We start from the raw sequence: 27,734 nt of genomic DNA, 5'->3' as shown, positions 1-27,734 counted from the left end.
AAACTGCTTTTCCCTGCATACTGTAGGTGGCTCGTGGGAACCATTTTAGGAGTTCTCTGAGGCGGCTCTCGTAAACTACAACAGTTGCTGTTGCATCGCTTACACATTTTCCAATATTTATTGAGTCGCATGGTTCCATCGCACAGCTCTCCCCAAATATGCGTCAGGCACTGAGCATGTGGCACGATGCATTTAACCCCCCAGGGGGTAACCGGGAGGTCAGTCAATATGATTAAACCTACAAAGTAATTATTTTTACAGCTTAACCTTGCTTTCCGTGAGGGGAAAACAATTGTGTGTGACCACAAACCCTTTGACAGTCTCGTCTGTTTACCAAAATCCTGTGTGGTCCCACCCAACCCCCATCATTCCTAGTGGCTGTGTTAACTCTAAAGATTGCAAAGGATTGCAACCCTCCCTTGTGGACATGGGGTTTCAAATGACCCATTTCTCCTTTATCAAAAGTTCATCCCTGGTCTCAACTGAAAAATAAAATTTTGTGTGAATGTGTACATTTGAGATCGTGTGTTCATGTAAAAAACAGTGACCAAAAAAATCTGCTTCACAACTGAATGGTACTAAAACAGGGGTGGTAAGGATCAAGTTTTAACAGAGCCTCTTCTGTATTCTCAATCGTTTATTAAATAATAATAACAATAAAAAAAAATTCTGTACAAAGTCTACAAATAACATTTGTATCTGAGGAGTGCCAGGATGATCTCAGCCTCCTGTCCCAGACAGGAGACCACGTGCTCTCTCCGCTCCAAAGGAAGATTCACTGGGGCGAGCTCCAAGGCACTTGGAAAAGAGTGAACAGAGTTCCAGGAGCTCGATGCACCATCTCCGTCCCACAGCTGAACCACCACTGGCTCATTTGTCAGCGTCCAATCAGCACCCACGGATCAAGACACTCGCACGCCGCCCGTGAGCGTGTGTGTATGCGTGTGTGTGTGCGTGTGCGTGCGTGTGTGTGCATGCGAGCGTGTGCATGTGTGTACAGGTAAGACTCATCCTACGCAGGAAAAGATTTGCGGTTCTTTCTCTTACGATGTAGAAACATCCAGGAACAGTTACACAAGTACTCCAGTCAGACTCATATAAACACAAAACCTGCGTCCTGTTTGCTCTCTGCTTCGCTGTGGAAAAAGCGATGTCGAAACGACGATGACACAGCCCTCCCAAGGCCTCAGTGGTTTGTGTCCTGGACATCTCTGCCTCGATGGCTCTCCTCCAAAAACTGGGCTTAAGGCTCAACAGCACTCCCAACAAAGCGTCCGTTTCCAGAACCCTTCGTCTGGGCCTCCTTTAAGCGCTTTCATATGGCACTCGGGGAAGGTGAGGACAGACAAAAACCCCTCCCTCTCCTCCGTTCTCTGAAGTGTGTGTGTGTGTGTGTGCGTGTGTGTGTGTGTGTGTGTGTGTGTGTGTGTGTGTTGCCTCTCTCCTTGCTCTGATACACGTGTAGATCTGTGACCAACATGTCCATGGCTCAAGCTCTGCTATCCATAGGATGCAATGAAATAACCTTTGGGGTCACAGAGCATCACTGTGTGTGTGTGTGTGTGTCAGTCTGTCTGCGTGTGTGTCTCTCTGTCTGTTTTTGTGTATCCTTCTTTCAGAAATAAAAAATCAAAGACGATCCTTCTTGTCCAGCTAAAGTGTGTAACTGAACATTTTGTAAAAACATTTTCTTGCCTAATTACGTCTTCTTTTTTTTTTTTTACACAGCTTGGCAACATTCCAAAGCAAAAACTTCAAATATTAATATCATACACACTTAAGAACCGAGGAAGCGTAAGACTGACAGTCAACAGACAAAAATAATTATCTATAAAAATAGCCCAGATGAAAAAAGGAGAAAAACTGAAGCCGCAATTCTGTGGAGACCATCCAACAACAACAACAAAAAATTCCCAGGCCACAACGAAGCCTGAAGTTTCACAAGTACTTGCCCGTCAACATCTGAGGTGTCACTCAGTCTCGTGTCTGTGTTGTCAAGGTGTCACTCGGCTGAAATGCAAGCTGATTAAAATGCGGAAGATGCAGAAGTCTGTACGAAATGTTTTTGGGGCTAGGCATTGCTGATATGTTTTAAAGATTTTGGCACTTGCAGAACAGTGCAGTAGGAGCAGTTCTCCGCTGTCTTGCCTCCTCTTCAGGAGCAGGGCGGTCGGTGATTCAGGCTCTGTTCAGGCTCTGTCCCACAGGCGAGAGAGAGAGAGAGAGAGAGGTCACGGGAGAGAGGGGGAGAGAGAGGGGGGGGGACCCTGGCGCCCCCCCCCTCAGGCCTCGGAGCAGCACCTCTGCTGGTTGATCTTGACCTTGTGCTTGATGCCGTCGTACAGCTCGAAGTTGTAGTTCTCCAGGGTGGTGGAGCTGCGGGTGGAGAGGCCTCCGTAGGAGCAGGTGCAGTAGAGGAGCAGCCCGGCGCACACCGCCCCCAGGAGGACGCCCAGGGAACTCATCACGATGATGGTCACCAGGATGGGGTCCAGCGTGTACAGCCAGGAGTTGTCCTTCTCAGACTCGGGGGTCACCGGGGGGTCGGAGGACGGGGCGGGGGTGCTCCTCTCCAGGTGCGGGACTCCTGGCAGAGGAAAGCGACAGACATTTTAGTGGAGGGGATGACTTACCGCTAACTCCACTGCTAATACTACCGCTATACACCAGTGTAAGGTCTCTCGCCACATTTAACTGCCACTCCAGTGCTGCTGGTTTACACTACTGTAAGATCTCACTTCATCACAACTGACTACAAATCCACCATTACTACTACACTGCTGTTACTGTTTTACACTGGTGTATAACATCTCCCTTAATTCACATCAGACTACATCTCCACCAATGCTACTGTTTTACACTGGAGCACGGCCTCTCCCTTCATCCAGTCACAGCTGGTTTCCCCTCTGAATAAGCTCCCCTCAGCCCAGACGGCTTCCTCCTTCCCCCCCCCCCTCTCTCTCTCTCGGGGGAGGGCCAGGTGTCACGGCGAGCATCTCCAATCCCAGAATCCCAAAGCCTTTCACACAGCTGGCGTTATCTGGACAGAGCTAATAAAATGACTGCGGCACGTGACCCTGATTCATTTAGCCGGGGTTATTAATTTTGCATCCTGAGACTGGCGACTGAGAGCGAGGAGGAAGCAGGGTCTCCTGATCATTTCATTACTTTATGAAAGAGGTAGAGCAGAGAGGTGGTAATGAAAGACAAGGTGAGAAAAAGATTCAGTTCCAGCCCTGTAATTACTTCATCTTTTTTTGAATTCCTGGGGCAAGGATGAGCTTATGGACTGGGTTGTAGGGCTGCAGCCTGTGCTGTCGAGGCATGATGACAGAACCGTACAGAGAAGAGAAGACCCAGACCAGCATGCGATGGATTCAAACCTCGGGCCAAAGATGAGTGGCTTGCCTTATATTTATCCAGGAAGAGAAAGATGATGGTAATGTAGCAGGACAGGCTTGGCCTAGTCTTGCTACATTACCAGCACTACGCTAAGCCGCAGCAGGATCTTACCTCTGTCTGTCTGGCCTCTGCCGTTGGACAGAAGCTCATCTCCAAAGTCTGCTGGTCTTGGATCTGTGAGGGACAAATACACAGGGAGGTCAGTGACTCGAGCACAGTCTGGATACAGCAGCCATTTAAGGGTGTCACAGGTACACTGGACAGGAACACGTTTTTTTTTTTCTAAGCAGCCATGAGAAACCCACCTTGCTAGACTGGAAGTATACTCTACAAATACTCTAATCGGCAATCTAATGCTACACTACACTGTGTTGACTGGCTTCAGTGAGGCTCTGAATTTAATCAAGATTTGCCTTTTCTTTTGGCATAAAATTGAGTACAACTGACACTTTTGTCTGGTCATAATAGAGGCCATTTAATTCACTTTTATTATTGCTTAACTGACAAAATGGTTAATGGAAGAAAAAGCGTGCTTTCCTATTGGGGAAATGTAATTCTGAGTTGAAGAAAAATGCTTACTGAATCCAGGTGTAGGTTATCTGTGATCATTTATATTTAACATGTCCAAAATTAGACTTGTCTTTTGTACATACAAGCCAAGGACAACATTGTGTATTGTGTTTATGCTATGTTGTGAATATTTTTGCGTAGTGTACGCGCACATATATGTTTATGAACACATACAGTGTAAATACAAAATATTTGCTGGTTTGGAATTGAGAACGTGTATATTTTATGTGCATGTATAGACATGTAGGGGTCCTACAGTCCCAGCCCAGAGGACACAAAATGCAAATAATAACTCTGGACTCCTCCATAGAGACAAAGAAAAACAGATTTCCAAACTGCGTATCAACTGATATCTGAAATTCCAAACACTCACTGATATGAAGTGGTAAATGATAAGACCTTGGTATATTACTGAAAGGGTGCAGCATTTGCGATCTGTGGTACTCCAGTTTAAATCTAAACATCCAACTCCAGGCAAGGTAAGACCAACTGCCAGGAGATCTTTCATTTTGTCACCTAAAATCCATGCCTCTGAGAGACAGACTATTAATAGAAAGTGCATGTAATCTTTGCCATCTTATCTGTGAACAGCAGATAAACAGCATAATTCTCACCACAACAAGGATTATCATCTAGAGATAACAAGCTATTCAGATTTATTTACTCCTTTCGGAGTAATCTGTCCAAAGCAGTCACAAACTGAAAATGCCCATCGACAGAAAATGCGGATTTAACTTGGGGAACATGCAGGAGAAGCTGCAGGATCAATAACAAACTGAACTGGGTCAGATTGATAAAAAAAACCTCACACAACCTTGCACTCAAAGTTTCCTTTACAAGTTTAGAGGAGATCCTGAACTGCAAGATCTTATGAAGTCTTACTGTGTCTCTGAAACCTGTAGGTTTGGAGCCACTTGACTTGGCCCCATTAAAAATGAAAGAACAAACACAAGCTGGTAGAGATAAGAAGACGGTTTGCCAAGACTCCGTGACTGAAAGGACTCCATTATCGACTGATATCCATCTCCGTTCAGCTGAACTTGCACATTACAACCAGCAGAAAAAAAAAACTCCAAAAATCCCACCAAGAATCCAGTCCAATTACATTCAACCCCACAAAGGCACAGGGGAGAACACACTACTCCATAATCCCCTGCCCCTTCCCAGATTAAGGCCAGACTGCTTCTTTCCATGCCCCTCCCATAATGTACACTGACATGAGGAGATGCACATGTTCTCCTGCCTGTGTTCACACAGGTCTTGTTCGTGCGATACGAGACACAAGCAGATGCCCCAGGCTGGGGTTCCCTTTCACGTGGGAAAGCTGTCTACCTGCCCAGAAGTTGTTTTCGTTTCCAGGAAAACGAGGAGGAGGAGGAGGAGGAGGCGGCGGCATTAACACGAGAGCTCTACCCAGAATCCCTCCACATTCATTCTAAACAAACACACTATACAAATCCCCCCATGTTCTCGTGTTCGCTTGCAGGCTATGAGAGAGAAAGGCATGAGTCCCACAGCCTGCTGTCCTCCCTCCTCAAACAAGCAGAGGCACAAAGCAATCCTTCCTCCATCAATAGGGGGGGGGGGGATTATTCCTAACGGTGACAGGTGAGGCTTCAGTCTCTCCCTTTCGCTGGGCAGGAAAGTCCTGACTCTTTCCAGTGGGATTTGTCACGACTGTAGGATTAAAGGCCCACAGAAAGGGCCTATCTGCAGGGGAGCTGGCACTCTGTCTGCGGGCTGGCTGCTCGGCAGCAAACAGGCTTCGGAAAACACACACACACACACACACGCACGCACGCACGCACACACACACACACACACACACACACACACACACACACACACACACACACACACACACACACACACGCACACACACACACGCACACACACACGCCACAGCCCCATTTCTCTTTTAAGTCTCAAAGCTCCCCCTTAAAATGCCCCAAAAAAAACCCATAAGCATGCTATAATCTCAGCCCTTCCCTTTCATTCCTGTTGTTTTATGAACGTTGCTCAGATGTAGCATCCCGCAGGGGATAATGAGGCCATGTGTGTCCTTTCATCCCCTCCAGAGGACCCGAATCCAAGCTGCCAGCTCGGCTGCAGCCTCTGGCCCCAGCACTGGGCACGGGGGGTCCCTCTCCTCCAGCCCGCTGGAGCGGGCACAGGCCCCTGGAACGCGCGCGCGGGGGCGGCACAGAAGCGGCCCCCGATTCTTCAGACTCACCAGACGCGCTCAGTCCCCGCGTCCCTTCAAACCACTCTCTGCTTCTTAACTACCGGAGGAGCGGGTAATTAACAAGAGTTTCCAGCGCTGAACTACAGCACGGAATGTCCACCCGCACGGTATCGTACTGTCGCGTCCCTCGATGAAGACACATAAAACTGGAATGTTCCAGCTTCAACGGTAGGGAGATAAAACTTTTGGCGTTAAGAACACACAGCGGAATATCTAACGAGGCCTAAGAATCTGCAGGAGCGGCAAAAATGGAGCACCGCAATCAGGATTATTGACACGTGCAGGCACGTTACTAGACATGCGACGTTCGACTGTTTCAACTGACAACACACATTTTAAGATCCTGTTGCTGCTGCAATTCCCCAAAAAAGAAAATGTCGAAACGTTTGTCAGAAAGAGAAATTCTCACACCTCATAAACACAAACTCCCAAGGTCCCGCCTGTGATGCATGTGTGAACAATACAGAACCATACGGCCCACACAACTGTTTTCTAACTCATGCTGTTCCCATCCTGATAAAAAAAAAATCTCTCTCAGTTCACTGTCTGCAGTACAGATTGCATATTTACACAAACACAGCAACAACAACAACAACAACAAGGCAGGACTTCAGACATGTATGCTGAATTGCATGCTGGGAACGACGATGCTGACGGTAAATTCCACGGTTGTATCAGTCATTCAGTGTGTATTCCTCAGTCTCTCTGAGTCTGGTTCAGCCCGTCCCCCTGTGCGTGCGCTTAGTCTGGGCTGCAGGACAGCACAGCTGTTCCATCCATTAACCACACCACAAGCAGCAACCAGGAAATACAAGCATTCCCACAGGAAGTGAAAGCCAACAAAGATGTCAAGACTCACCAGTCATGTCAGGAGGGAAGGCGGCAAACGGCTCTGAAGGAGGACACAGAGAAGATTCAGAGCAAGAACAGAAAACAACAAAGTGTTCCTGAACTGTTTTTTCTGTTCCGTTTTCTTTTGATCGCTCCCTTTGAACGCTGTTCAGACGCCCTCGCCCGCCCCAGTACGAGTCTGAGGGCTGACCTCCCGGAACTCTCCTCTCATGTTATTGGTGCGCGTGTGACTTGGCAGCGAATGAAGCACAGTGACTGGCCGCAGTCCCCCCTGCCGAGAGAGGCTGGAGCTCGCCGATAGGACAGAACACGTAGCTCGCGGCGCTCGGGCGCCGAGGCAACCGGAAAGAAGACGGCGCGAGCCGTCGGCTCCCGGAGTTCTGACCGCGACCTCGCCTCCGCGGCCCAGAAAAGCGCCACGCGGTTTACCGATGAGGCGCTAACTGTGCTTCACACGCCCTTTAAACGAGCAAAACTGCCAAAGAGAGACACGGAGGCCGGGAGCGGCTCAAATCTGAACCACGCTTCTGATAGAGCCTCTCAGTGTGGTGTCCTGCTTAATGAGCACCAGGCCTCTCCTCTGAGCCGGGGAGGCAGGCGGTGGGTACTTCGCCCACTTGGCACGAGGAGGCTCTATTTACAAATACCGAAGCTGGATACAATCACTGCCCACAGGATGTTTGTGGCACCAATTCTGTTATTTTTTTTTGTCAATGAAAAATATGAAAAGGCTATATTCTCACCATTTATTTTTTTAAATTGATGGGAATGTATTTGTTTTTATTTTTTAAAAGGCACAGCACTTTGGGGTCTCAGGGCGGGGCTAAGGGCAGTGGGGGGGGGGGGGGGGGGGGGTTCTGTGGGGCAGAAAGTCGGGCGTGGCACTCACGTATGCACTCTTCCAGCGGCGTGCTGGAGCTGAGGTGGATGTTGTCAATCCGGATGTGTCCCCTGTCGCCACGGTGAAAGAGCGCCTCCATGACAACCTGCCGGAGGAACAGGAAGAGGAGGGGAGTGAGAAAGAAAGTTCACACCCATTCTCCAATCCGAGACTGAGACTTCCCTTATTTACAGCAAACAGTCAGGTGTGGGCCCGTGAGCTCACAGCTTTGTCTCTGCGAGACAAACAAAGTCTACTGCGACCTCACAGCTTTGAAAGACAAGTAGACAAGTCACTGGGTCAGGGTGTTCATGTTTATTACTGTCACTGTGTGTCATATAACAACATGTAAATCATGCTAATTATAATAACACCACAACTATTAACAAATTACTGCTACTCCCACAGCTGTCTATATTGTAACACCTATATTGACACTACTTCCCATGTGATGGGGAACTGTAGCTCATATTGTTCAGGGAGGGGGTGGGTACAGTACCTGGTACGTTTTTGGGGAGCGGGGCAGGATGGTTCGGCCCTCGCTCCAGAGGGGCCCCTGGTCGCCCCGCAGAGCCCACAGCAGGGTCTCCTGGTGGTCCGAGTCTCGGAGCAGCACCCTCAGGCTGGCCCCGCCCTCGGTGCGGAGCTGGTAGGAGAACAGCAGGCAGATGGGGCCCCTCTCCTCCTCCACCTCCGGGCTCAGCAGCCGCGCCCGCGCCCGCTCCCGCTCCGCCTTGGGGCTCGCCTCCGCGTACAGGTAGCTCCCGAAATCTGCGCCCAGCACACAGCAGCACTACATTACATTACAGGCATTTAGCAGACACTCTTATCCAGAGCAACGTACACAACATTTTACATAGCATTTACTAGGGGGGTGCAGAGACGTCATTACCTGTATCTGTATCTGAAACTATAGAAGTTATAGAAGCAAAATATCAAAAAATATCAAAATTAACATATGGAACCAAAATCATTGTTTTTGACAGTGGTGCCTCCCCTTGAACTGCTTTAGAATGCTGGATTTTGTAGAGCATTGATTTTAGAACTGTTAAAACACCGAGGTGTCCCTTTACTGAGAAATAACTTGTTGCGAGGTAAAAAAAATTTTTAAAAATTAAAAAACCTGGACTGGAATTGTAAAAAAAACTGGACTGGAAGAAAAAAAACCTGGACTGGAAGAGAAAAAAAACTGGACTGGAAGAAAAAAAAACCTGGACTGGAAGAAAAAAAAACCTGGACTGGAAGGAAAAAAAACCTGGACTGGAAGAAAAAGATTTTTCATATAGGCTAGATAACATGTGAGGCCGAAGCCATTTTAGCGAGACAGAGCTCCATCAGGAAGCTGACTCGTAGGCAGTTCAAAACTCAATGAAAATGAATTGATTTAATCAACTGAAAGTGAAATATTCTTCCGCGAGCGTTTGGGCATATTATTTTACCGTTGTCAAGCAAAACTCTGGTTGGTAGTTCTATTTGGACCATCGTTATGCAGAAACTCTGGTCGTTAATTCTATGAAAACAATGATTCTATCAAGAAAAAATAGTTCCTTCTCGTTTTATACCATACAATTAGTTTATATCATGTATAAATGTATTCAGATTCGGATACATCCCTAGCATTTACACTGCATCCATTTATACAGCTGGATATATACTGAAGCAATCTACACTGCTTAAGTACCTTGCTCAAGCGTACAACAGCAGTGTTCTACCCGGGAATTCGAACCTGCGACCTTGAGGTTCCTTGCCCATTATACTACACTGCCGCCCAGCATGAGGTCTGAGCTCACTGAAACTCCTTTACTATCCGGCACAGAGAGGTCCAATGTGCTGAAGACATCATCATCATTATTCCGAGATGCAGAAAAAGCAGACGTTTAGTCTGTGAGCTCGTGGCCGGGGAATTGATCCTGGGGGGGATTTCTCTACAGGAATCTGACACAGCAGAAGAAGGATGAAGGGGCAGATGGGGGGGTGGGTGGGTTAAGTGGCCTCAGCGGGCTGATGGACAGTATAAATATTGCACTGATTTCACTGATTAATTCAGCGGCCTCTCCTACTGCATGCGTTTGCTACATCGGTAGGCATGTGTTGCTGTGGTGGGTTGTGCTTGAGGCTGTTCTAGGCGATGCTGCTTCTGTTAAGGAGCTAGCTGTGGGTGCGCGTTGTGCTGCACTATAGGATACTGTTGCGCTGCGTTGGCTGTGCTGCAATGTGCTCAGCTGAGCCGTGCTGCGCTGAGTTGTGTGGTGTGGGCTGTGCCGTATTGGGCTGTGCTGTATTGGGCTGTGCTGAGTCGTGTGGTGTTGTGCTGTGCTGCATCGGACTGTGCTGTGCTGCCGCGGGCTCACCCTGATAATGGGAGGCACTTAATCCTTCATCCTAAAGCACTCAAAAGGGCCGACAGCTCGGAGCTGGGGCCAGCCCGAATGCTGACTCACTCCGGACGCCGCCCTCGTCTAAAGCTCGCTCAGCGGAGAACACGGCAGAGGGAGCCGTGTTTGTATTTTCGTAAGCGATTAATACATTATTCATCAGCTCCAGTCTTGCCTACCACCTGCAAAATAGAAGGCCTGCTTTCAAAACGCAGCCATAAATATTCCTGCTGGTTGGGAATAGTGCTTCGCTGGCTTAAATGCTCTTTTTATTGTTGCTATTATCTCTGACACTTCAGCGCTCGAATATGGGGCGATCGCTCGTGTGGGGGGGCTCCGGAAGCGTCCGTGCGAGTAAACCGCCGGCCCGATCCAGACTTCCAGAGCAATCACCGAGAGAGATCACCGCCTCGGCCTCGAACCAATCTGCCGCCACAGATCTCCCACTCCTCCGGGAACAAATAAAAAAAAAAAAACTGCTGAGATACAGTCGCTTCCACGGGCTGTTCAATCTTTCATAAGCCGCATTTAGAATGTATCAGAACTAATGAATTTTAATGGTTCGGATAATAATTCCTTGACCCAAAACTGCAAAATAAAGTCACATCTTTTATTAATGCGGGAAAGATTCCTTTTTGATCGTGTGGACCGCGCCGCCCTGCGTGCATAAAAGGAAATTAATAACCATTTCTTTCGAGGGGGTTGAAAGTACAGGGCACCGCACTTGGCAGAGACATATCAGCCCGCAGGTAGCCAAGCATGCTGCAGGCGCTGCAGAGAAAAAAACGTTTCCAGATAAAGTTAATTAGAGCCACTGCACGTTAACCCCTTCCCTTTCCTGGAGCCCCCCTTCAGGATTACTGCAGCACCAGCGAGGCCAAGCAAAGGCCCAAACCCCATTCTCTCAGGACTCTACACAGAGCCCCTGGATTAGCCGGGTTTACTGTCACTCGCAGAACGTCGCCATGTCCAAGCTTGCCGAAGCAGAGGGGCGAGGAGAGCAGGCGGCACAAACCACGCGCAGGTCTGTCCTTCAGGTAACAGGGAACTTCAGGCCACAGATATGAGCAAGTGGCGCGTATTCCCATCTGCTCATGCATCGCTTCTCAATTCAGCGAGTGTGGAAGGCACCGCGATAATGACGTGAGTAAGTACTGGAGGCCGGCCATAAATCATTCCCCCAGCATCAGGGAGCGAGCGGCCTGCTGCGGTTTACGCTGCATGTCCCCGGGGTCTTTAGGGAAACGGAGCTGCCAGAGTCCAGTCCAGCTGCACTCGCTGGTCATGTGACACACAGGGCAGAGAGGAGGGCCCATCAGCTCATAGGGGATCCCCTTCAACCCAAGTCCCAGAAAACAGACTGTGAACTCCATGAGGGCCGGACACTGCACATAAAACACACACTCACTCGCACACACACTCACACACACACATACACACACACGTACAGACTCACACACTCCCTGAAATGCACAGTCACAGTCACACACACACTCACACACTCCCTGAAATGCAGACTTACACACACACACACACACTCACACACTCTCTGAAATGCAGTCACAGTCACACACACACTCACACACTCCCTGAAATGCAGACTTACACACACACACACACACTCACACACTCCCTGAAACACACAGTCACAGACACACACTCCCTGAAATGCCCACACACACAAACACACACTCCCTGAAACACACAGTCACACACACACACACACACACACACACACACACTCCCTCCATTACAGTTACAACCAAGACATACAAGCTTTAACTGCTTGGGGAGGCTGTGGTGAACAATTACCCAGAAGCCCGTGGGAGGAGAAATAACTACTCTGCTTCCAGTAGTTATTACATTAATTGCAGGTTATTACAGTGGGGCAGACAGAGTGCGGAGGGGGCAGGAGGGGAGCGGTACATGTACGAATGACGAAATGCAGTCCATTTAGAACGTTCTCAACCTCTCTCAATGACAAAAGAGCTAAGGGGGAAGACTTATGGTCCCCCTTTTCAGGGGCATTTGGGCAACTGCATTGGAAGCAAGCCCAGTGATGTGCAGTCTCAGTTAGCATGACTAGGAGTGTGATACGACAGCTGCCGGTGACTTACCCTTAGAAACCTGAGGAGCTTCCTGGCCCCGCCCCTCACCCGGAGACCCGCCCCTGCTGTGCAGGGACCAGTGGAGCTCAGCGGTGGGGTCCCGGCTCCACCCACACAAGCCCCGCTCAAAATCACACAGGCCAATCAGAGAGGAGGGCGTGGTCACAGGAACTGCAGAGAAGGGCACAGAGACTCATGACATTTTGTATCCTCATTAATCACAATTACATACATGCAACACACACACACACACACACACGTACACAAACACACAGGAGCACACATGCACGATATCAACAGAGAATTTTTTTTCTTTTGTAATTTATGGTTCCCCTGTTGGGAATTGCTTCAGTTTTACTTTGCACTTGTGTGGATAAGAGCATCTGCCAAATGGCAGTAAAGTAAAGGCATTACTATTGAAATCTCCAGCCTTCGGGGATTTTAGCATGTGGGCGTGACTCACCTGGCCCCGCCCTCCGGGTGGCGCTTCCCTCTCCTGGGTGGAGCAGGGGGGCGGTGGCTGTGGCCATGTTGGTGCGCGAGGTTGTCTCTGCGGAAGAAAATGTAGAATTCTAATCAATATAAACTGATAGGTCAGTACAGGGGCCCTGTCTGAACTCTCTATACACTCAGAGTGTATACATCCAATAGTATTCATTTATAGGGATCACAAGGAGTATTGCTAATTGTGGTAGTGGGTGAACTCACATCAGAGTCATTGCAGACCCCACCCACTCAGGACCAGTAATCAGCTATCAAACCCATTCAGAAACCAATCAGTTATCAACAGTGGAACCCTAGCAATCTGCTATCAACACATGTACACAGTAATCGTTTATTACGTGTGCATACAGTGCTCAGTTATGAGAATATATGCTGTACACAGTACTCAGTTTTAGCATGTGCTCTCAGTAATCAATTATCAACACAACCACAGAGTAATACATTACAACACATGTGCACACAGTAATAAATTATAATACATGTGCATAAAGGAATCAATCATCAACACATGTGCACACAGTAATAATTTATAACACACACGCAGACAGAGCCCAGTTATCAACACACGCCGACAGTAAGTACACAGTAGACGCCGCTGTCACAGGCACAAACACCACACCCATGTCTCTGAACGCGCCCGGGTTATTCCCCAAAGGCCGTCACACAGGTTCACGCGTACGAAACCGCTCGGCACTGATAACGAGTCCTCAGAATAATTAGTGTCATTACTCTTTATAATTCTGCACTTAATTGGCCTGAGCGTGACTGAGAGAGCTAAGCGCACATCCATTTCACACGGGAGACGGAAAGTGAAAGCGGCATAATTAACTATATAAATTCGCCGACATATAAATCCACAAAATGAAAGACGGTCTCCAGTCGGTAATATTTCTGAAATTAAATGGAATTAATAACATGCACTTCACCGGCTACGTTAGCTTCCCTCAAAGGGCATGAATCACTGCGGGTTTAGTAAACACTCACCACACACCCCTCCCTCCACTACCTCACGGTTTTGCTCTCATCCTCTCTCTACCTTCTCTCCTTCTTTGAAAACTTTGTTAAGTTTAAACACATATACATGCATATACTAAATGTATGCATATACTGTACGTACATTCACGTATACATGCATATAATTACATTTGTGTATGGAAAAAACACCAGCAATATTGCATATCTATTATGATATATACTAATTAATATTCTGTTATCAGGTAAAGTGCATTGTGGGATATGCATAGAGTAGCATGGCTACTCTCTGTACTCCGTGGGTGCATCCCATTACTTTTCACCCCTCAGCACTCCTCAACTCCTTTCCTCCACTCCCTCACTACCAACCATCACCCACCATGTACACACACACACACACCCTATGTGGTAGTCGCTAACAGACTTTAAAGGTATGCCCAGAACAGTGTTTACAGACCCTGGGGCTGTGAACAGAAAACTCAAAGAGGATAAGCAGAGGATAGAGCAGAGCTGTAGTCAGGAGTGGAACAGAAAAGGGCCTGGCAGAAGGGAGGACAGGTTAAATAAACACCCCATTGTGCGTGCAGCACAGTGCAGTAGTGCGGTACATAGCTCTGTGTTTGTGTGTGCGTGTGTGGCACATAGCTCTGTACGTGTGTGTGGCACATAGCTCCGAGTATTTGTGCACCATGCTACACCTTTTATCGTTTCTGATGGGGGTGTTCTGGGTTGGGTATAATTTACCATCTTGCCACATACACATTGCCTTTTTACACACTGCTGATACTACACACTGTCGGCACTACGGCACACTGCTGGTGCTACACAGTGCTGTCATTGTGTGTTGCCGGGTAACGTCTGTTACAGGTAGCAGGGCAGTGGCCGAGCAGATGCGTGTTATACACAGACCTATTCACTGGAGTAGCGTTGATGCAGTCCTCTGAATATTTAACAACCCCCCGCCCCCCGCCCCCGCCTTCCCCCAAACAAAAAAATCCCCCCAGAATAAAAACGCTGAATAATAATAATACCTGCCCAACCCCTCTGTCTCCACGGCTTCCAGTCCTTCCCCAGCTTTGGCAGGTTAACGTACAGCACAGGGGGAACATGGTTCATTTTAGCCCAGCTCAGGAGAGGACAGTGTGGGTGGGACTGCCCTGGCTTCCTGAACCGGCTGTGAGGGCGAGTCCTAGAAAAGCCCCCCCCCCCGCCCCCCCTCCCCAAACCCTGCCCTGGGGGGTTGTGTGCACAGATTAAGGGTAGGCCACTCCGCTGGACAGGCTTTCTGCACTGGGAGCTGAGGGAGCACAGTTGTCCACAGATGTGGTTAAAAATTTAAAGGCTGCCTTACCCAACAACCCCCCCCCCCCTCCCCTCCCAATCCACACCCCCAACCCCCCTACTTCCATCACATCTGCTGCACAGACCAGACCAGAGCTGGATTACTGCACATTGGCTCAGACGACTAGCAATGTTTCACACAGCTGTAACTCTCTCTATCGCCAGAACTCTCTTCAATCTCTCTCTCTCTCTCTTTTTCCCCCACAATCTGTGAAAGGTTTGATTGTAGGCCCGCTGCACTCTGAAAAGATATATGCAAAATGTGCCCGTCTAAGACGAGACACAGACAGATGTGTTGATAAAGCACTTTTACTCCTTTTTCCACACAATTACCAAACGAGAGCTTTTTAGAGATAATCGTTAGTTGTCGAGCACGCAGTTAGCAGCGCAGTCGATCCCGAGCAGCTGAGTTCCTCCCTCTGTCTCCGTCACTCTCGCTCTCTCAATTTTTTTGACATTGTCCAGCAGAGTCTTGGAGCCGGCTGCGGACGACTCTTTTAATCCAGCCTCTCACCCGCCTTTCAGCCCGAACACTTCCTGTATATGGACAGGATGTCCTGTATATGGACAGGATCAGCCTGGGCGGGGCAGAAGGGTTCTGTAGAGACCAGGTGACTGGGGGAATCACCTCCCACGCATAAGGTTGTTTTTTGTGTTAAGAGTAGCTTCAGTGGTGCGCCAAAATGTTTGTGATTACGCGCAAGTTTCCGTGGTTACAGAAAAGCCCTCAAAAATTGAACCCTACACCTGAACACCCCCGGCCTGCCGCAGTCTTACCTGGCAGGTCACAGCCCAACACCTCCAGCCTCATGCCAATGCCCGCTGGGGACCACCGCTCCGGGTAGATCCGGATGAACTGGGCCGGGGTCTCCTCGAACCGACGGATCTCCGGGGTGTCGAAGTGTGTGTTCCCCTCAAAAACCTGAGAAAAGACAAGCAGAGCATTGTTTTTCAACAACCGCTGTGAAGGGCCGCCACTCTTATACACAGCACAGCGAGGTTCCACACTAGGAAACACACAACCCCGCAGACTGTGGTGGCACATCAGCCAGTGGCAGTCGCTTCTGTCAGTGCCTATGACAGCATCAGTGATGGAAATGAGCATCACAGACACTGACACACCACTGTTCTCGGCTTCTACAATAGCCCTGCTTACAACAGAATCCTCATTCTTCGGTTAGTATGTTATTGTTTTTGTCTTTCGTACATCCCTTTGGATAAAAGTGCCTGCCAAATAAATGTAGAGTCATGTCATGTAATGTAAAGTCAACCAGAAAAGGCTTCTTTGTACATGTGAGAGTAAATATTATAGAATTGTGCCTCAGGCAGATATAAGAAGTCACCTTGGGCAGGCTGGTCTTGCTGTCCATGAGGAAGTTCCAGTCCCTGCCGTTGGTGCTGTGGGCCAGGCGGTACTTCCTGACGAAGGCCCGGTTCTCCGCGCTGGTGCCGCCCTCCCCGCTGTGCGCCCCCTGGGTGATCACGCCCCGCACCGTTTTGAGGACCCCCAGGTCCACCTGGAGCCACTCCTCGCCGGCCACGGGCTGGGCGGGGGCGGGGAACCACCCCGACCTGCTGGCCACCAGCCGGGCCGCCCCGGGGGACCAGTGCAGGTCCCGAACGGAGGAGGCCGAAATCTGGGAGTCAGGCAGCATCCCCGAGAGCATCCCCTGCATCTCCGAGCACGGAGCGTCTGAGAGAGGGGGAGAGGGGGAGAGAGGGGGAGAGAGAGGGGGAGGGAGAGAGAGGGGGAGGATGAGTGCGAAGCAGATTGACATTTTAAGGCTACGGAGATCAATGTTTCATTGTGCTCAGTCACAGCACGCCGGCTCAATGCATAAATAATACACAAACAGCCTCAGCAAAGAATACACTCGGGTGTGCATCCGCGTGTGTGCGTATGTGTGTGAACCTGTGTGTGTGTGAGGGTGTCTGTGTATGTGTGTATGCACGAACCTGCGCGCGTGTGTGTGTGTGTGTGTGTGTGTGTGCGTGAACCTGTGTGTGTATACACGTCTGTTGATTTTCCAGAGGTGGGTGAGCTAGGAAATGTGTCCTTGAACCAGAGACATTCAAGGCCAGAGAGCTGCACTGAACTTCAGCTGAGATAAACAAACAGAGAGAGACAGAGACAAGGAGAGACAAGGGACAGCCATGGAGTCAGAGAGAGAGGAGCATAAAACTTTGATGAAGCCAATTCTCTCAGAGCTGTGGAGTGGGTGAGATTTTATGAGCTGGGGGTGTAAGAGTGGAGTTATAGAGCTCGCAGTGCAGCTGGCATTGACTCCAAACTACCACCATATATCCTCCCCCAAAAAAATACCAAAACTCCTCCCCTCCCCTCAATTTCACCAAAGCTACCATCTTGTATCCCCTGTCTCCATTCTGCTACAGTAGGGGGAAGTAGCTGCAGTAGTGTTGTATGATTTATGTCTCTTTTGTCTCTCAGGCGAGACTGCTGCTGTCGCTACGGTTGCTAAAAGCACGTTCATGTTTTTCAGAGCTGTAGACACGCAGACACAAGTACCTGCTTAATACAATCATGAATTAAACAAAATAAGAGGCACCAGCGCGTGCGGACGCACGTGCGCACGTGCATGTGGGTGTGTGTGTGTGTGTGTGTGTGCGCACACGTATGAGCATGTGCCTGTGCATAACTGATGTAAGTGCCCCTGTAACACACACGCATGCATGAACACAGGCACACACAACGTGCTGTTTATTTCCTCCTTCTGAGAGAAGCAATACACCCAATATACCCGACTAAGTAAACCTACAGTAATAACACCGTAATTATGCGGTTATAACAACTGTGATCGTGTTTGTTCATGCAGTGCTCTACCTGTCTGTCGCTGTTCTTGCTTGGTATGAGAGCTGACTGTAATGTAATGGTAAATGGTCTGCATGTATACAGCACATTGTCCAGCAACAATTGCACAATGTGCTTTGCAATGAATGCCTCTTGTTCACACACACACACTCACACACTGGTAAATGGTAAATGGACTGCATTTATATAGCGCTTTTATCCAAAGCGCTTTACAACTGATGCCTCTCATTCGCCAGAGCAGTTAGGGGTTAGGGGTTAGGTGTCTTGCTCAAGGACACTTCGACACGCCCAGGGCGGGGTTTGAACCGGCAACCCTCCGACTGCCAGACAATCGGTCTTACCTCCTGAGCTATGTCGCCCCACTCACACACTCACACACTCCCAGCTCGTTGGGAGCAATTTGGGGGTTAGGTGTCTCACTCAAGGACACTTCCACAGAGAAGACCGGGGATCAATCCGCTCCGCTTCCTGAGCTAGAGTCACCCCACAGTAACGCGTTCAAACCCGCGCACGTACTGGTGATCTGACAGCCGTAGAGCTCGAAGCGCAGGGCGATCCCGTTCTTCCAGGTCTGCGGCCGGATCCGGACGAAGCGGGCCAGAACGGGCTGGGGCACGCGGTTCAGGACCACCTCGGAGGGGTCCGTGTTGGCGTGGAAAACCTGGGCCAGGAGACGGACGGAAAGGGAGAAATAAACAATAAATATGCGGTCACTCTATGACAGGTGAGGTACGGATGGAAGTGCACCTCCTGTAAACTTCTAAAAACCAGAATGTTATTTTTGACAAAGTTTAAAAACTTAATACTCAGCATTCACAAGTAAACAAAGGAAGAGAATTTAAATTATTTTAGGAGAGGCACACAGCACCTCTCATTGTTCAATATGTGATTGCATGGCAAAGGCTGGGACAGTGAATAGCAGTTAAATATTGAATATTATTATTATTATTACTGTTATTAATATGATTATTATTATTATCATTATTTACCTGTAGGTGTGTTTTATTTTGACTAATATGATGTTGATGCGTGGCCACTGCCAATAAAGCATACATTAATTTTTATTTGAGACACAGGAACAGAGTTCCACCGTGAATCACACCTTTTAAAGGACCCCCCCCCCCCCCCCCCCCCGCCCCTTCAGCGGTCAGGTCTGCTCATTACTGAACAAACACACGCGCGGGCACGCGCATGACACACGGCTCACAGCCTGTGGGGGTGCCGTGTTTCTGGGGATTTCCAGGGTTGCAGTCCCAGGGTAGGAGCTCATTAGTGAGTCTGGCTCAGGGGTGATGGGCGGGGGGGGGGGGGGCAGGACAACATCACGCATGTACCCTCACAGCTGAAGCCTGCGTTACTCTAACTCGCTTTCTGCTTCCAACTCTTCCCCTGAGTGTGCTTAATGCACACAGCCCCATACCTCCACTGAATCCACCTTATTGATGACCCTTCACCTGTACTAGAAACAGCATTCCGTGTAGTAAATTCCGGTCCGATCAGATACGGGAACAAACATACATCTGAAATTCTAATCACAGGATGGGAAAATCTATCCCCTTTAATCACAGGATTCAGGTAAAAGGGCATTACAAATGTGACAGGAGGTTATTAAATGAATGCATGTTAAATACAATTTTGCATAAATACTACTGGCTGCAGCAATAGCCTTAGGAGCCTTGCGCTCTAGCCACCCTGAGCTTGGGGACCCCGTACCTGGGACCAATAGGAAGCATCTCAAACTCAGGGAACACAAATATGGGAGGGGCCTGCAAAAGCACCCTGTGGTTGAGCCTACACTGATTATGACTTCACTCAGATTAACTGGCAGCTGGACGTGGACAAATCCATCATCAAGACCAACCAGACCTCACAACCTAACCAGTTGTCTGGGGGTCTAAATTTCCAGTTGGTTTTTTTTTTCTTTTAATCCCCAGGTTTCTCCAGGATTTCCAAAATCACCTCCAAAGCAGTCGGCTCAGAACAGGATTTTATTTTGGTGATAATAAAAAAAAAAAATAATTAAATGGCTGTGGCACTGTCTACCTCCCGTGGAGTTCTGTCCCCATTATGGATTCTTTTCCACAAACTCATTTTTCTCCTGCACCCCTTCCTTAATCCCATCATCCTCTGGAGAGCAGTGAGGAAAGGATGACTGTGAGAAAAAGAATTCTGTATGTCTGTTGTAGTTCTTTGTGTAACACCAAATGGAGGTGTAGTGTAATTAATATAGTGTTACAATGTGCTGTGCAGTACTGTAATGCACTGTACTACAATGTATTGCAATTTAACGTCATATGATGTTGCGTAATGTAATGCTGTATTCCGTAGTATGTAACAATGTAACATGACGTAATGGTACCTTGTGATTCTTTCCATGTCGGTAGACCATCCAGTCCTCCCCATTGGTGCTGACCTCCAGCTTGAAGGTGGTGACATAATAGGACTTCTGCGTCTCCTTGGAGACGGCGCCTTGGGTGGCGATGCCCGTCAGGACCCTGAGGAAGTGCAGGTCCACCTGAAAGAGGCGGGGTCAGACTTCAGCTGCTTTAATATTGGCCGCGGTCGCCACCCCCCCCAAGCCATCATCGCAGATGGGTCTGAAATATCGATCTTCCCGCTGTTAGATTGATAGCACCATCCCCCAGAGCTCAATCCAATTTCCCGTGCCACAATATTTACAGCACAAACTGCTTCCTGATTCATCTGCGCGTTTCAACCAGGACAACGCCCGATCTACTTTTCCTCTGTAAGGGCTATGATCTCCCCCGTGGGACTGTAAGCAGGCTTCTACCAAACACCCCCGCCCCACCACCACCCACACTTCCCGTCATGGTTGCCAGATGTGTCATATCAGTATGAAAGACAGTAAACCACAGCGCTTGCTGCCGTGTCAGGGAGAAAGAGTCAGCGTTCACACCCTGTCTCCCCCCCACCCCCCCCCCCCCCCCCCCCCCCCCCCCCCCCCCCAGCCGCTGAAACACACCTCGACAGGAAGATCAATAGAGACGCCGCTAACTATTTATTTCCTGGAAAGGACCCTCATCAATCTGGAGGCAGTTCCCCCCCCCCGAGCGGCTGCATTGCACCATAGGCATGCTCCCGCAGCACAGAGCCAGCGAACGAGCTCCTCCGTCTGCGCGAGAATATAGAGCCTTCCTGAGCATCTCTCTCAGCCAGTAAGTGGGGATCAGAGTAATGCAGTGAGACAGGAATACCACAGGCCCCAGCAAACAGCAAGACACAAACCCCACAGCCATAACACACACACACATATACATACATACACACACATGCATACACACACACATACACACACATACACAAACACACACACATTAAGCATTAACGACTTCACACACACACATACATACATACATACACACACACATGCACACACACACACACACACACACACACACACACACACATACATACATACATACACACACATGCGCACACACACACACACACACACACATACACAAACACACACACATTAATCATTAACGACTTCACACACACACATACATTTTCATTCACATACACACACATCTACTCACAGGCGAACAAACAAACAAACACACACACAGCTATGTTTAGAGGGGAGGTATACTGGAGCATATGCTAGGGAGGCATGCTGGCATTTACAGCAGCTGTCAGTGAATGAAGCCGGGCCCCGACTGTCCTAGCCGCGGTGGCGGGGGGGGTTGGGGGGGGGGGAGAGGCGGGCGAGGGGGGGCCCCTTTCAGAGGTGTTAACACAGGCCAACAGCTGAGCCCCCAGGAGGCCCGCTGGCATTTCAGCGGGACGGCTGCGCGGCGGCTAACGTCTTTGTTGCGGCCGCTGGCGGGCGGAGACCGCGCGGAAAGGCACTTCCTGTCCGACCCCAAGCCCTTGGCAGCGCTCCCTGGAGCGCGTGGCTCTAATGAGATCCTCGCACGGCCCTGTGGAGAGTCACGCCCGAGCGGCTACAGATGGGGAGCAACGGGCGACCCGCCGCAGGAGATGCTCACCTGTCAAGTCTGCCCTGAGCCGGGGAGTTAAGATTCAGGGCCCGCAGTCTGCTCCCTTCCCCCTTATGCAGCATGTCGTTACTGACTGACAGCTGGGGGACGGGGCGGAGCGCGAGCATCGATTAGTGAATGCGAGTACTCAGTGTGAATACTGAGTACTGCACTGAGCACTTTAAATCGTGTGAGTACTAAGCGCTGAGAGTAAGTTTGGAGTTCTGAAGTTCTGAGTGTGAATGCTGAGGACTGAATTGAGCACTAGGGACTGAATTGAGCCCTGAGGACTGAATTGAGCCCTGAGGACTGAATTGAGCACTGAGGACTGAATTGAGCCCTGAGGACTGAATTGAGCACTGAGGACAGAATTGAGCACTGAGGACTGAATTGAGCACTGAGGACTGAATTGAGCACTGAGGACAGAATTGAGCACTGAGGACTGTGTGTGAATGCTGACTGTGAGTACTGAGTACGAAGGGAGAGTACTGAGTAGTGAGGATGGGTATTGAGTGTGAACCCCATTGAGTGTGGAGACCCTTCTGGCTCCACTGCTTGCAGGAGTGTACAGGGGTGCATCGGGGGAGGCTGGCGGTCGGAAACAGGGGGCACCCCGCACCTGGATGTGCTCCTTGGTGCTGTCCTCACGAGGGGTCCACCCGTTGTCATGGTTATTCAGCCGTGCCTGGCGAGGAGACCAGCGGCCATCTTCGAAGGAAGAGGACGCCGTGATCTGGTCGTCAGAGATCTTTCCGGACTCCATCCCAAAGGGACTGCTGCAGTGAAACGCTGGGGAGAGAGGGAGAGGGGCGGGGTCAGCATCACCATGGAGATAGACGTGTGGGCAGAGCCAGCGGCGGGTGGGAGAGGGGGTGGGGCGGGGGAAACGGCTGGCACTCACTGTCACTGACTTCCTTTTGGGTCATGTTGTAGCGGGCGGAGAAGCCATCTTTGGCTACAGCCGTGTCCGTGTGGAAGGAGAGAGAGAGCAGGCCGGTGGAGGACTGGATCTCAGGAGGAACCTTAGTGCCACAGAAACGTCCAATCAGGGGTCCCACTGCCAAAACACACACACACACACGCACACACACACACACACCGTAAGAACCCATACTTTACAAATCAGATCACGGCAAAAAAAATGTCACATATTACAAACATATGCTCCAATTCACAGAGTGACTCTTCTAGCATGCTGTGTGTGTGTCTGTGCATGCGTATGCGTGTGCGTGTACGTGCGTGTACGTGCGTGTACATGCGTGTATGTGCACGCCTGTCTACATGTGTCTCTGTGTGCATTAGCATTAGCAGCAGGCTGCAGCTGAGATGTGAGACTTCACTGAAGACGTGGGTCTGTGGTGGATGGCCTGTTTCTCTCTAACCGCACATGAGTTTGGGTGCCGTGTTTCTGTCCAACCTCACATGATTCGGTTTTTAATGAAAGCCTGTGTGTTTCCCCATTCAGAACAATCCAGTTCCCTGATTCATGCAGCAACGAAATGAAATGCCTTTGATACTGTAGCCTTTTTGTTATTTATGACAGGACAGACAGGGCTTGTTTGTGCACAGAACTCCACGCCTCTTTCCCTAGAAGGGGGCCGATGGCTAGGGGAGGAACAGCTCAGCTCAGAGGCTGTCATCTGTGAGAGAGAGGCTCTGGGATTAGAGGGGTACAGGGGGTACTGGGGCTCTGGGATTAGAGGGGTACAGGGGGGTACTGAGGCTCTGGGTTTAGAGGGATACAGGGGGTACTGGGGCTCTGGGATTAGAGGGGTACAGGGGGGTACTGGGGCTCTGGGTTTAGAGGGGTACAGGGGGTACTGGGGCTCTGGGTTTAGAGGGATACAGGGAGTACTGAGCCTCTGGGTTTAGAGGGGTACAGGGGGGTACTGGGGCTCTGGGATTAGAGGGGTACAGGGGGGTACTGGGGCTCTGGGTTTAGAGGGGTACAGGGGGGTACTGGGGCTCTGGGATTAGAGGGGTACAGGGGGGTACTGGGGCTCTGGGTTTAGAGGGGTACAGGGGGTACTGGGGCTCTGGGTTTAGAGGGGTACAGGGGGGTACTGGGGCTCTGGGTTTAGAGGGATACAGGGAGTACTGGGGCTCTGGGTTTAGAGGGGTACAGGGGGTACTGGAGCTCTGGGTTTAGAGGGGTACAGGGGGTACTGGGGCTCTGGGTTTAGAGGGGTACAGGGGGTACTGGGGCTCTGGGTTTAGAAGGGTACAGGGGGGTACTGGGGCTCTGGGTTTAGAGGGGTACAGGGGGTACTGGAGCTCTGGGTTTAGAGGGGTACAGGGGGGTACTGGGGCTCTGGGTTTAGAGGGATACAGGGGGTACTGGAGCTCTGGGTCTAGAGGGGTACAGGGGGTACTGGGGCTCTGGGATTAGAGGGATACAGGGGGTACTGGGGCTCTGGGTTTAGAGGAGTACAGGGGGGTACTGGGGCTCTGGGTTTAGAGGGGTACAGGGGGTACTGGGGCTCTGGGTTTAGAGGGGTACAGGGGGTACTGGGGCTCTGGGTTTAGAGGGATACAGGGGGGTACTGGGGCTCTGGGTTTAGAGGGATACAGAGGGGTACTGGGGCTCTGGGTTTAGAGGGATACAGGGGGGTACTGGGGCTCTGGGTTTAGAGGGATATAGGTGCTGTGGGTTCAGAGGGGTACAGGGGGTACTGGGGCTCTGGCTACTGACACAGAAAAGCTGTCTCGCATGGGGAAAGGGGAGGATGGCACGCTCAATGCTGGAGTGTCATTGAGCCTCTTTTCCCTGATTAAATCCCTTTTTGGTATTATTGATGCCCTTGTTGCTCACCCGTGATAAAGGTTAATGCTGCCCCCCCCCATCCCCCCTCCTCCAGGCTCCTCACAGGAATGACACATTGCCTGGCTGCTGATAAGGGGCAGCCCCCTCCCAAGAGGGAGGGGGGCTGAATGGGGATTAATTTCCCCGTATTGGGGGGGGGGGAGGAGGGGTGTTGTTGGTGGCAAACACGTTAATACCCCTTGATCCCCAGCACAGAGACTAACCCCCCTCCTGTGTGTAGCATCTAGAAACGCAGGTTATTCCGTCAGACATCCTTGGGGGGGGGGGGGGGGCGACTCACCCTGCGGCAGACCGTCCCACACCTCCAGCCAGTCGTACTTGCAGTCCCCCTCCCCCACCTGCAGGGGGTCGTTCTCCAGGTCGAAGGTCAGGAAGGTGAGGGTGACGTCCATGCGCGGCTGCACAACGATGATGAACGTGCACTCCAGGTTGTGGGGGTACTTGTCAGGGAACCCCGGGGACTCGATCACGCCCGACCGGCTGGTGAAGTTCCGGGAGCAGAAGTCTGAACCTGTAATAAGCAGAAGCACACGTGTAATAAACAACATAGCAGGAAGTGAGGGTGTAATAAATCTGTAATAAACACATGAAGAAGCGAGGAGGGTTTAATAAACGTGTAATAAAGTCATAACTCCAATGGCTCTGCAGTGCTGAAATGCCACTGTGCTGCTATTACACAAAGCGAAGCTCCTGCACCTATGGAAAAACTCAGAGTTTGAATAACACTATATCGTGTGTACAAACTGTGACCAGTTTGGCGTGAGAGACTGTGACCTCGTTCTGTGGAGTTGACCAGAGGCATGCTGCAGGTGAAGGAAGCGGAGGAGAGGTTTAACTTGAGGCATCACCAGTCTCCTGCACACACAATCCCAAACAACCCCCCCCCCCCTCCTCCCCCAACCCCTGCCTGGTTCTCACAGCAAGACAGGCCCCTGCTGTACCTTCCACCCGAACGACAGCTCACATCTTCATTACAGAGCTGTAATGTGTGTGTGTGTGCAGACTTCCCTCACATACATGCACACACACACACACACACTGACCCTGACTGCTGCTTTCAGCATGCTGTTCCTTCACATTACTTCATGGCTATGAACATACCAAAAACAGCTGCCCCTCCCCCCGCAGCGCAGACAGACAAGCTGCCCAACAGTCACATGCCTGCCGCATAACTCACCGAAGGCCACAATGCGAGCAGCTAATGTCTGGGTGCGAGGGACATTACATTACATTACATTACATTACAGGCATTTGGCAGACGCTCTTATCCAGAGCGACGTACAACAAAGTGTAATAACCATAACCAGGAACAAGTATGACGAAACCCCTAGAGAGAAGTACCGTTCCAAGTGCAGGGAACAACCGCATAGTTCAACTTGGACCCTGTAGGTTAAACTGATTAACACTAACAACGAGAACGGCAACAACGCAGTCTATGGAAAAAATACAAGCAGTAGTTAAGACAGTTAATGCACCTAAGTCACCTACGAAACAGCTGCCTAGTTACAACCCTAAGCTTACAGTCATTTACAGGGAGGTAGGGAGGGATGGGGAGAGGTGCAGCCTGAAGAGGGGAGTCTTCAGTCGACCCGAGCAGTCGAGCGTTTGGTGGAGGGTGTTTGTGTGCGGTTTGCTATGCTCTCTCTCTCTCTCTCAATCTGCACCTTGCCTCCACACTTCAGTACAGAAGGGCCTCATAATTCAAGATTTCAGATTTCAGCCAACAAGAACGGGGGGGGGACGCTCTGCTCTCCCGGAGGGAATCAGACACACCACGCACAGAGAGGGGGTCCTTCCCAATGGGACATCCTGCTGTCCACTCAAGAGCCCTGCATCAGGGGCAGTTTGGGGAGGATCTGTGTCTGCCTGAGGTAGTAATGGGAGAGCCGGGGCAGTAGCAGCACCAGCGGCGGCTGTGGGTGGGGGCAGTTAGAAAGCAAGATCACGATCGGCTCTTGGCACCCGCCACTCTGAGATGGGAGTAGAGCGCCAGGGTACTGAGAAGGGATGGGACTGCAGTCACCATAGCAACAGCGTCACATGATTGCAGCAGACTGTGGCTGGGTGGGGCTAAAGTTTTGTTTACACGCAGGTGGGACAACGACGGGAAAGGGTGTCAGAGGGTGGAGTCGTCATTCGCTCTCCTGCTGAGGGCAGGGCATGGGGAGGTGATCTGGCAGGGAGGGGGAAGGGGGATTGTCCAAAGGGAAAACTTCTTTATGCTTTTAATTGTCATATTTCCAGCTCTATAGAAAGAGGGAGAGGGAGACAAAGAGAGAGACCACAGTCCGAACCCAATAATAAAACACTCAATTTAATAAAGGTGGCCAATAAAAAGGCATATTATTCCTTTTCACTCAGACCAGAGTGGTGGTCGGGGTATTGTATATGACAAGAATATGGTTATAATATTTACCTACTAAAAAATGCTGAATGAATACTAGAAATTACAGAGCTGTCTTATTCATAGAGCAGTGGTATTTGTACCTTGAGTACAACATAGTTTTATATACACAATGCATGAATCAACAGCTAATAAGGTTCGAGAAAAATGGTTTGACGTTACTGAATACATGCACAAATATTTGCAGGTGAGGCAGCCTAGTGTCTGGCACACAGCTGAGACAAAAGCAGAACCCAGACAGCTTTTAGAGCAGTGCTGTCAGAAACGGGCTCCGTCAGTCAGTCTAGACGAGAACAGAATTACTATGGTCAAGAGGAATCCGAGGCTTTACCACAGACAAAACGGTACACTGCATTGCACCAACTTCAGCCCGCTCTGGGCCGGAAACAAGTGCTTCAGGGGGCTTCAGACTGGCTATCAATA

The 27,734-nt window shown here is 50.1% G+C and overlaps 1 protein-coding gene across 1 annotated transcript in view; it reads right to left on the bottom strand.

Moving 5' to 3' along the window:
* Positions 1-624: 624 nt before the first annotated feature.
* The window catches only part of LOC118214525 (neuropilin-2-like), a 45,031-nt gene continuing 17,921 nt past the window's right edge, over positions 625-27,734 (bottom strand). The window contains exons 4-17 of the mRNA XM_035394544.1: positions 25,188-25,418; positions 22,985-23,140; positions 22,703-22,872; positions 20,439-20,594; positions 18,596-18,740; positions 16,593-16,942; positions 16,027-16,171; positions 12,896-12,982; positions 12,442-12,603; positions 8,449-8,720; positions 7,959-8,055; positions 7,077-7,109; positions 3,514-3,576; positions 625-2,587 (exon numbers count right to left, since the gene is read on the bottom strand). Of these exons, the coding sequence (XP_035250435.1) occupies positions 2,283-2,587; positions 3,514-3,576; positions 7,077-7,109; positions 7,959-8,055; positions 8,449-8,720; positions 12,442-12,603; positions 12,896-12,982; positions 16,027-16,171; positions 16,593-16,942; positions 18,596-18,740; positions 20,439-20,594; positions 22,703-22,872; positions 22,985-23,140; positions 25,188-25,418 (2,372 nt within the window). The 3' untranslated portion in view covers positions 625-2,282. The remainder of the gene's footprint in view (positions 2,588-3,513; positions 3,577-7,076; positions 7,110-7,958; positions 8,056-8,448; positions 8,721-12,441; positions 12,604-12,895; positions 12,983-16,026; positions 16,172-16,592; positions 16,943-18,595; positions 18,741-20,438; positions 20,595-22,702; positions 22,873-22,984; positions 23,141-25,187; positions 25,419-27,734) is intronic.

Source organism: Anguilla anguilla, chromosome 15 (genome assembly GCF_013347855.1).
Source record: "Anguilla anguilla isolate fAngAng1 chromosome 15, fAngAng1.pri, whole genome shotgun sequence".
NCBI classification, from domain to species: domain Eukaryota; kingdom Metazoa; phylum Chordata; class Actinopteri; order Anguilliformes; family Anguillidae; genus Anguilla; species Anguilla anguilla.
Note: the sequence above shows the minus strand (reverse complement) of the source record. Positions and strands in the feature narration are given on the sequence as shown.